A 10,786-nucleotide genomic window follows, 5' to 3' on the forward strand; every position below is an offset into this window, starting at 1 on the left:
AGGCCAGGGGGAACTGTCTGAGCTTTACAGCTGTTCTAAGCTAAGAGGGCTCTAAAGCAGCAGCTCACCACTGTGCTTGAGTGGCCCAGCCCGGACAGGATAACACATCTTGGGTGAGTGGCCACTCCGAGTGACCTGAACTAGGTGAAAAGAAAGGCTTGCGGTTTGTGGGATCTGACTGGGGGAGAGGGGTGGCTAGAAAGAGGCTCCCCCACTTCTTTCCTTACCCCCTCCTTCCTCCTGGGACCTTTCTCAGGCGTGTCCCTTTACAATGTGGCCCTCCTTGGGTTAAGAGCAACCCCCCAGGGGTGAGTTCCTAAACAAGGAGTGTGGTCTTGGGGCCTGAGTCCAGCACAGTCTCAGGGGAGGCCAGTTAGCCTGATTTGGCTCAAAGCTGGAGGGTGACTGATTTTTAATTCCAAAATAACCAGTGCTAATTTATGCATAACCTTGCATCTCCTAGGGCAGAAAGAGCATCAGACTGTCAGCTCCTGAAAAATGGAGGGTGACAATCTTGCAGTTTCTTAGAAGCACTTGAGACCCTCCAAAGACCAGCATGTTGGCAAGGTGTATACAACAATGAGTACTGAGTTCTTCAGTTTACAGCTGAAGAACCCTGGAGTCCTGTAATCCCAGACCATCTCTGGGCCTTCCTCCTCACCCACCCAGGAGGCTGGCCCAAGTAACACCTACCTCACAGGGCTGCTGTGGGGATAGGTGAGATAATGTCTGGGCATGTGTGGGGAGGAGTCATTACATGGTACACAATCGCCTACACTTTTTAGGCATATTATAACACCATCTCTTCGGTGCAGACTGGTAAAGCAGGCCCAGGAGACAGTATCACTGTTCCCATTCTACAGAAACTCAAGTTCAAGACATCTGCCCAAAGACCCCCAGCTACTTAGGTTCTGCCAAACCCAAGTGGAAGGAGGTCAGGTAAATAAACGCCTGCTCTTCCTGGCCCTCTCCTGAGTTTTCGGTTGAACTATACCCAGCTCAGGCAAATCAAATTATTTCAAAAGTCCTGGCTCGTTCACTCCCATCAGGCATGGCAGGGAGGGCTGCACACCCTGGTGCACCCGGCGTGACCCAGGGATGGCCAGGCCTTGAGGCGGGGCTTCCTCCTTGAGCCCCACCTTCAGGTGCCCTCCCCTCGCAGGAAGGCGCCGGCGGCGACAGGCCACCGAAACCGGGACGTGGAAATCCCCAGCTCGGTGCGGCGGGAGGGAACAGGCGGGCAGCGCGGCTCGCTGCAGAGGCCAGGCTAGCGCACAGGGCGCACAGGGCGCAGGGGGAGGGTCCGGGGACACGCGCACCTGTGGCCTTGCAGGGCTCCCCGCCAGGGTCTGCGTCTGCTCGCATCCTCCTGGGCTTTCTTCTTTGTCACTCCCCCTTCTTGGAGTGTGGGGTATTTGCTTTAACAAGCGGATCAGTGAATGGCACCCTTGTCTGTGTCTCCGCTCCACCTCCAGAGTGTTTTTTTTTTTCTTTTGTCTAGGCCTGACTTACTCCAGGATTTTTATTATTATTATTATTATGTTGGGGCCTAAACACAACACAAAACACAAAAAAAACCCACAGCCGCTTTTTGCTGAGAACAGCGCTGGGCTCTCCCGTGCCCTGGCACGCTGGCCAGGAGAGGAAGTAAGGGAGGGGGCAGGAATCAGACGCGACTCCCTCTCACCCGCCCTTCTTCCTCTCGCTGTTCCCCCGCTCCTGCAGGAAGAAAGCTGTTGGAGGTCACTGCTATGACCAACCACTATGCCCGCCCTCCCTTTCCTCCCAAGCTGAATCTGCACGGAGCGCCTGGCTGCCCGCGTGTGCCCGGGACTGGGCAGGTCCTGGCGGAGCAGGTTCCCCTCCCCCGTGCTGCTCCGGGAATCACGCTGTTCCTGGGACTTCACGCTCAAGGGGCTCTTGCGTAACCCTATGCCCTGGCCTAAGTTAATACTTTAAAAAACAAAATAAAACTAAAAACAGGATTAATCCTTTAGGGAAAGGCAAATACTTCCGCCGCGGACCCGGCCCAGGAGTCCAAGAGGAAATCACCTTACTGTGTACCGCTGCCTCCCCTAGTCCCTATGCGCGCCGCTGCAGGCCCGGGGCGCAGGCCAGCCCCAAGATTCCTGGCGCGGCCCGGGATCAGGGACTGAGGGGAGGCCGGAGAAGGGCCCCACGCAGACGTTTGTTTTCATCCACTTCGAGGTCAAAGAACCGGGTCCTGTTCACCGCCGGGCTGAGTGTTACCAAAAAAGGCCTTTTTCTCGCCGGAGCGCTTGGCGGCGCGCGTTGCAGCGGGGTGACGCGAGGTTCAGCCCCGGCCTCCTCCAAGACTGAGCCAGCTGGCGACGGGAATGCCAGGCCTGGAGCATCCCCCTCCTCCTTCCTCTCCCCGCCCCAACGCTGCCACAGCGCGGTGGGGGGAGAGGGCGGGGAGACTGCTGGCAGCTTGGACGTGTGTAGGCGCCTGGCGACCTTCTCACCCCAAACGCTGAGCGATGAAAGGCCGAGGGCTAAGCTGACCTTTTGCTCCAGTTTACAGCGGGGGTTCTCTGAGGATGCCAGCTTGGCCGGCAAGCTGGGGTTGAGGGTGGGGGAGGAGATTACATAGGCATCAGTCTCTCCAGGGCTGTCTCAGCACCCCAGTCGCCCCAGCCCTCTAGTTCCTTCATGTTATGGTCGTTTAGGGAGGTGGTGTGTGTGTGTGTGTGTGTGTAGGCGGAGGTAGGCTCCAACTCTGAATGATTGGTATTCTGGCCTCTTCTGATTCTCAAGCAGGTCCATCTGAGATAGGCAGCTGAGAAGCATGGTGGGGAATTCTTGCAGGGGGCAAGGTTGGCAGAGGGCATTGCGTTTCCAATGACGAGCTCATGAGCCCCCCGAAGGAACCTTGTTTCAATGCACGTGGTTGTATAAGGTCTGCAGAAGTGGGTGCAAGGGTGTGTATCTGCCACGACAGACACATGTGTGTGCTTCCCAAAGCCAGCCCGGCTAGAGGGCTGTGGCTAGGCTGCCACTTCCCCCAGTGTTTCTGGTTTCATCAAGGGAAGGGCTGAATAAATATTAATGTAAGGAAATGGGTCAAACAGTCAAGCCAAAGCTCAGGAGTCCCAGGGTTGGCAGGGATGGTGGGCCACGGCTTTGACTAACTCTGGGACAGCGTGATGTGGGTAGGGTGAGGCAGGGCTCTCAGGGAGCCTTTGTTGCCACTGGGAGAGTGCACCTTGAGCTCCCTGTTTTTTGGAGACCAGAGATCTGGTGGCTTGGAGAGGAAAGAGAGGGGCCCCTAGCTTCTTCCTTTCCCCTTTCCTCTCCATCCTTACAAATTCCCACCTTGGGAATAGGAGACTGGAATGCTGGGAGTGTTCCATAGGGGAATATACCCTGGAGGTCAGATATCAAAATAAATGCATTTCTTGTTATTTCAACTGAACTTTGCTATAATTCATAGCACTGATAAGAATAATGGTACTTACATTTTATTCAGTTTACAAAGAACTTCCAATGCTAATCAGTCATGGTTTTATTTATTTTTAAAAAGATTTATTTATTTTTATTGGAATGGCAGGCTTACAGAGAGAAGGAGATACAGAGAGAAAGAACTTCCGACCACTGGTTCATTCCCCAAGTGGCCACAACGGCTGAAGCTGAGCTGATCTGAAGCTAGGAGTCAGAAGTTTCTTCCGGGTCTCCTTTCAGGAGTCTCCTATGGGTGTCTCAGGGAGGTGCAGGGTCCCAAGGCTTTGGGCCATGCTCTACTACTTTGCCAGGCCACAAGCAGGGATGTGGATAGGAAATGGAGCAACCAGAACATAAACTGGCACCCATATGGAATCCTGGCACATGGAAGGCAAGAATTTCAGCCACTAAGCTATCACGGCCAGGCCCAATGCTAACCATACAGTATGGGCAGCTCTCTGTGAGTCTGATGCTGCTCCATACACGTCTGGGGTATGTATATCTATGTCACAGTTCTGTTCACAGTGCCACAGCTGAGAAGGGGAGGCTGCAGGCTGCCAATGAAGGGGTCTTTGCATACCATGGACCAAAGAGTATCTGCAACCATGAAGCAGAGAAGGGGGTTGAAGGAAATTGGGAACACTCCAAAGCCCCTCTAACGGCCTGAGCTTTTGAGAGCTGACTCTCCAGTTCTGATGCTGATTTCCTTTGCAATGGTGCAGGCAGATTGACTTGACCTCTTCACTGGTGTGCCTGTAAGACAGTCACGGATGCAGTCTACCTTGTAGAGAAAAATTAGGGTCTAATAATACAGACAGGAGACCCTAACACACTCTCAATGTAGATCATATTAACAGACAAGTAAGTAAGCCACGTAGCACAGTGCCTGAACCACAGCCTTAGAGTTCTCTCCCATGATAAGCAACCAGTTAAAACCTGACACAATCCTGTAAGTTGGGAGCTGCCGTTTCTTTTTTATGGTTGGAAAAAGTCGAGTTGTGTAAGTAACTGGCTCAAGATACAGCAAATGCCAGCCAGGTGGGCTAGACTCTGAACTCTCATTACAGTGCCTTACCTCCTCTAAACTTCGAGGCTGGGGGTGGGAAGGAATGGGGGTCGGGGGAGAATTACTGCAATTTTTTGGAAATAGAAACAGCAGTCCTGAAATCATGGAACAACCCAGATGATCATCGAAAGAGAAATGGATTAAGAAACTGGTATATCTACTCCAGGGAATATTACACAACCATCAACAAGAAAAAAATTCTATCATTTGCAACAAAATGGTCCCAACTGGAAACCGTTATGTTCAGTGAAATAAACCAATCCCAAAAGACAAATACCATATATTTTCTATAAGGCAACCTTAATGCAAAATGCAAAACAAATAGATATATAGGAGAACAAGTACTGTACATATATTCTTTTAGATTAACTGTGTAATGGAGACCAGCATACCGGGAAGTAAAGATACTTTGCAGTATGCATCCCTACTCCTGGATAAAAAGAGGACTCCCAGTGAAAGTTAAATATACCTTGACAGTTTGAAACCAGATTTTCTACCATTGCCTATACCTACAATGCAATAATACTCTTTAGTAGCAGAATGTTAAACTTATAACTCTCACCAGAGGACTACACTACTATAATAATGTGGGGGAAATGGTGAAAGGGGAAAATGGGTAAGGAAGAGGGGGAGCAGGACCCCAATACCTACAAAATTGTATCATGCAAAATAACCAAAAACGGGGGGAAAGCAGCAGCAACCCCAATAATTACAAAGAACAATCTACTGAGATGCCTTACCCAGAGGTAAGCATTAACGATGAGCAATGATCTTGTTTTTTAAAAAAAGAAAATCTAGCACGGAGCGCTCTGCAAAAGGCAGTCAGCGGCGGCGCTGCTAAGCAAGGCCCCCACTTCCCAGGACAAACCCGGAAAAACACCTGTTGGGTCTCTCGGCACCTCCCCCGCCCCGCCCTCTGGCGCAGCTGTGCACACCGTTTGACTTGAGTGTTTTCCTTTAGACTTTGAGCTAGCATTTGTAGAGTTCTACGGGGGCGAAGGGGGTGGCGCACCCTAGGAGCCCTTTCCCTGTACCACTGAAGCTCGGGTTCCCAGACCCAGAGCACACGAACCAATCCAAAAGGCAATTTCTGCAAGCAAGTGCTTCGGCCTCAGCGGTGCTAAATGTTACATCTAAGTGCAGGAGGCAGGGAGGGGCGAGCGAGATGGGGCGTAAATCAACTAGGTGGGGTGGGGGAGGGAGGAGGAGGAGGGTCGGCTCGCAACTGAAGTGAGTAATGCCATTACGCTCAATTCACAACCAGAAATCCAGAAACAGGACGTGTGGATTGAGTGGAGAGGGGAAACGACGCGCTTGTGGTTCTTCAAGGTGTTTTTACTTGGGAAAGCCGAGCTGGGAAAGGAAAGGTCATCATTCTGTTTAATTTCTACGCCCAGCCCTGGACTTGCGGCATTAGCTGGCCGGGCCTCAGCTGTTGCACACACACACACACGCACACATGCACACCACACCACACCGAGGGGGAGGGGAGGGCGGCGGCGCGGAGGAGGGGCCGGCGGGCTGGAATCTGGGCGTCCTGCCGCGCATGCGCCCAGCCCGAGCAACAAGTGGGCTCCACAGACAGAGGAAGTGTAAAGGGCGGGGGGCGGGGGGCGAGCTGGTGCAGAGCATGGTGGTGACGTCAGCGCTCCGCCCGGGCGGCATCCCGCGCGGCCAAGCCGGGGACAGCGCGAGCCGCAGCCCGAGCAGGAGCGCCGAGACGCGCGCCTCCGGAACGTAGAGTAACAATCACAACCCCACATTCCGGGCGAGCGCGAGCCAGCGAGCGGGAAGGGATGCGAGCCGGGCCGAGGCGCCGCGCGAGCGCCCTGCAGCCAACGTGAGCGCCGCCAGCCGCCGGCCGCCGGGGGCCGGTGGGAGCCTGCGTGCGTGCGCTCCCCTCCTCGGGTTCGCGTGCGTCCTGGAAGTGGTGGCCGTGGCGGCTCCCTCCGGCGTGCAGAGCCAGCCCGCCGCCAGCAGCAGAACGGCAGACGCTGCTCCTGCTGTTGCGGAGGGGAGCAGCTCCTCTCTCTCTGGGCTGCCACTCCCCATCCCCGGCCCTCCGGGGAAGCAGCAGCTTCGGCAAGACTGGACCTGGGCAGCGGGTGGCACAGCCCTCAAGCCCTCGCCCCAGGGAGCCCAGCGGGGGAGAGGACGCAGCGCCCAAGGGGGCCCCCAGGGGAGAGGAAGAGGCAGCCCCAGCCGAACTTCCTCGCAGCTGCAGCCACTCCGGGGAGGGGGCCAAGAGGCAAAGGCGGTCAGCACGGGGCACCCTCGCCCCCTCCCCCCCGGCCCGGAGCTTCCCACCTCGGTCCGTGACACCAGGAAGACGGCGCCCGAGCCCCTCTCCCGTCGAGACCGCCGCAGTAGGAGGTGGGGGCGACGAGCGGGCTGAGCGAGTCCTCCGCCCGGGGCGTGGAGCCCCCGCCGAGAGGCGCGGCGCCTGCGGCCGAGACTCGCGCAGGCTCCAGCCCCCGGGGCAGAACTTTCTCGCCCCCCTCCTTCCCCGCAGCCGGACTGCCTTCCCCAGCCAAGCCGTCGTTCCGGAGGAGGAGGCGCGCCGGAGCCAGCCCGGGCGCGGGGGCCCTGCCTTGCCCCAAGGGTCGGCATCATGTCGGCAGCGCAGGTGTCCTCGTCCCGGAGACAATCGTGCTACCTGTGCGACCTGCCCCGCATGCCCTGGGCCATGATCTGGGACTTCTCGGAACCCGTCTGCCGCGGTTGCGTCAACTACGAGGGTGCCGACCGCATCGAGTTCGTGATTGAGACGGCGCGCCAGCTCAAGCGGGCGCACGGCTGCTTCCAGGACGGCCGCTCCCCCGGGCCGCCGCCGCCCGTCGGGGTCAAGACAGTGGCCCTGTCGGCCAAGGAGGCGGCAGCGGCTGCGGCAGCAGCGGCAGCGGCGGCCGCGCAACAGCAGCAGCAGCAGCAACAGCAGCAGCAGCAGCAACAGCAGCAACTCAACCACGTCGATGGGTCCAGCAAGTCCGCGGTGCTGGCCGCCCCGTCCGCCTTGGAGCGCTACGGCCTGAGTGCAGCCGCCGCCGCTGCTGCCGCCGCCGCCGTGGAACAGCGCACCCGCTTCGAGTATCCGCCGCCGCCGGTGAGTCTGGGCAGCAGCGGCCACGCCGCACGAATGCCCAACGGCCTGGGCGGCCCGAACGGCTTCCCCAAGCCGGCGCCAGAGGACGGTCCCCCGGAGCTGAACCGCCAGAGTCCCAACTCGTCCACAGCGGCGGCGACAGTGGCTTCTCGGCGTGGCACGCATGGCGGGCTGGTGACGGGGCTCCCCAACCCTGGTGGTGGTGGTGGTGGCAGCGGCGGGGGTCCCCAGCTCACCGTCCCCCCCAACCTGCTGCCGCAGACTCTGCTTAACGGCCCGGCCCCCGCCACCGTGCTGCCTCCGCCCCCACCCCACGGCCTGGGCAGCCGAGGGCCCCCTACACCCGCGCCCCCTGGCGCCCCCGGGGGGCCCGCTTGCTTGGCCGGCTCGGCTGCTGGCGTAGCGGCAGCATCGTCGTCGTCGGCCACGGCGTCGTCTTCAACCTCGTCGTCGGTGGCCGAGGTGGGCGTGGGGGCCGGTGGCAAGAGGCCCGGCTCGGTGTCGAGCACGGACCAGGAGCGCGAGCTCAAGGAGAAGCAGCGCAACGCCGAGGCCCTAGCCGAGTTGAGTGAGAGCCTGCGCAACCGCGCCGAGGAGTGGGCCAACAAGCCCAAGATGGTCCGCGACACCCTGCTCACGCTGGCCGGCTGCACGCCCTACGAGGTGCGCTTCAAGAAGGACCACTCGCTGCTAGGCCGGGTCTTCGCCTTCGACGCCGTTTCCAAGCCCGGGATGGACTACGAGCTGAAATTGTTCATCGAGTACCCCACGGGCTCGGGCAACGTGTACTCGAGCGCGTCCGGGGTGGCCAAGCAGATGTACCAGGATTGCATGAAGGACTTCGGTCGTGGCCTCTCTTCCGGCTTCAAGTACCTGGAGTACGAGAAGAAGCACGGCTCCGGGGACTGGCGCCTTCTGGGGGACCTGCTGCCCGAGGCCGTGCGCTTCTTCAAGGAGGGCGTGCCCGGCGCCGACATGCTGCCCCAGCCCTACCTGGACGCCAGCTGTCCCATGCTGCCCACCGCGCTGGTGAGCCTCAGCCGTGCCCCCAGCGCGCCTCCAGGAACGGGAGCCCTGCCGCCCGCCGCGCCCTCGGGCCGGAGCACAGCCTCCAGCCTGCGCAAGAGGAAAGCGTCCCCGGAGCCCCCAGACTCAGCCGAGGGCGCGCTGAAGCTGGGCGAGGAGCAGCAGAGGCAGCAGTGGATGGCGAACCAGAGCGAGGCGTTGAAGCTAACCATGACTGCTGGGGGCTTTGCGGCTCCGGGACACGCGGCAGGGGGGCCGCCGCCGCCACCACCACCTCCTCCGCCACCACCGCCACCCCTGGGACCCCATTCCAACCGGACCACCCCGCCCGAGTCGGCACCCCAGAACGGCCCGTCCCCCATGGCCGCCCTCATGTCGGTGGCAGACACTCTGGGCACGGCGCACTCGCCCAAGGACGGCAGCTCTGTGCATTCTACCACTGCATCGGCCAGGCGCAACAGCAGCAGCCCGGTGTCCCCGGCCTCAGTGCCGGGTCAGCGCCGCTTGGCATCACGCAATGGGGACCTGAATCTGCAGGTGGCGCCTCCGCCGCCGACCGCCCACCCAGGCCTGGACCAAGTGCATCCCCAAAACATTCCGGACTCCCCTATGGCCAATAGTGGACCCCTGTGCTGTACCATTTGCCACGAACGTTTGGAGGACACGCATTTCGTTCAGTGCCCGTCCGTCCCCAGCCACAAATTCTGCTTTCCCTGCTCCAGAGAGAGCATCAAGGCCCAGGGGGCCACAGGCGAAGTGTACTGCCCTAGCGGAGAGAAATGCCCCCTGGTTGGGTCAAATGTACCTTGGGCTTTCATGCAGGGGGAAATCGCGACTATCTTAGCAGGGGATGTTAAAGTGAAAAAGGAGAGAGACCCTTGAACCACGGAGGGTGGGGGGGATCCGCCGCAGCCGCAGCCTTTGCCCTAGACCAGCCCCTCGACCAGCCAGAGAGCCCCTCTCTCCCACCCGCTGCCTCCTTCCCACCCCTTCCTGGCCCCTCACCCAAGATGTAGAATTGTGAATATAACACCTGCAAAAAGTTAGTCTCCTGTATAGACGTTATTTTCGTCGTCTGTTTCTATATTTTGAAACAAAGGTATGTAACTTCTTGGTTTGGAGGATGAACCGGTGTGTTGAGCGGGATGATATCGGATCATTTCCTTCGCCTTCGTTAATGTTTATTTGGCGGCAGAATGTTTGCCTAGGTACTGAATTAATAGCCCTTAGCAACGACTGCTGCTGCTGTGTATTTTTGTAAATGTTATGCACTCTCTGAAAGGAAAAACACACAAAAGAAAAAGACTTTTTTTTGCCAAGGCCAGTGTTGCTGCCTAAAAATAATAATAATAATATGATGTTAGGAAACGGTAAAAGCTTCTCTCTAACCAGCCCCAAGTGTTGAAGTCCTCGTTTTGTTCATTTCTGTTTTGTTTTCCTGTTTTGTTTGCAACAATGGTGAGGGGGGCGTTGGGAGGGGACAAGGGTGTTTTTCATTGCAAGTTTGTGAAGGGGGCAATGTTTTGGTTCGTTTCTGCTGACCTGGATGTGTTGGGTCCTCTCCGTGTTGTTTTTTTGTTTTGTTTTTTTGCTTTATTGATGCACGGATGCTTTTGAACCAGTAGAGCGAAATGCTAGACATGGAGAATCTGCTGTTTGTCCTTTATACATTTCTGTAGTTAACACAACACTGTAATGTGCCTTGGAGCTTAGTAACTTGTAATAAATTCAATTGATATGAATTCTGCTGCGAGTGAGCAAGTTTGTCTTTCTAGGGCTAAGGCCACTCAGCTCCCACGTAGGAAGCAGCCTCCCTCCTGGCCAACACGAACTCTTGCACACTGGGGACCTTTGGGAGCTGGCACCCACCCGAGGCCGGCCCCTCCCCCATGGCACCGGCTGGTTGCCCTTCACCTCCAGGGCTAGGAGACAGCTGCTGACTAAGCAGTTTCTGTTGACTCTTCACATCCCTGATGGCGGAGTGGGGGACAACTACAACTGGCAGCCTCAGGACTGTTTCTGTTTTTGTTTTGTTTTTGGTACCTTGACTTGGGACCTTGAGTATTTGCTGATGCCCAGGGTGGCTGGACCTTGACAAGTAAAGGGGAAAGAGCTAGGAAAAAAAACCA

At 57.5% G+C, this 10,786-nt stretch overlaps 1 protein-coding gene across 1 annotated transcript; it reads left to right on the top strand.

Moving 5' to 3' along the window:
* The first annotated feature begins 7,134 nt into the window (after positions 1–7,134).
* On the top strand, positions 7,135–10,399 carry IRF2BPL (interferon regulatory factor 2 binding protein like). The gene has a single exon (XM_004584378.3). It carries the CDS (start codon positions 7,140–7,142, stop codon positions 9,537–9,539), a length of 2,400 nt encoding a protein of 799 aa, XP_004584435.2. The 5' UTR covers positions 7,135–7,139; the 3' UTR covers positions 9,540–10,399.
* The last annotated feature ends 387 nt before the right edge of the window (positions 10,400–10,786 follow it).

This window comes from Ochotona princeps, chromosome 26, assembly GCF_030435755.1.
Source record: "Ochotona princeps isolate mOchPri1 chromosome 26, mOchPri1.hap1, whole genome shotgun sequence".
NCBI lineage: Eukaryota > Metazoa > Chordata > Mammalia > Lagomorpha > Ochotonidae > Ochotona > Ochotona princeps.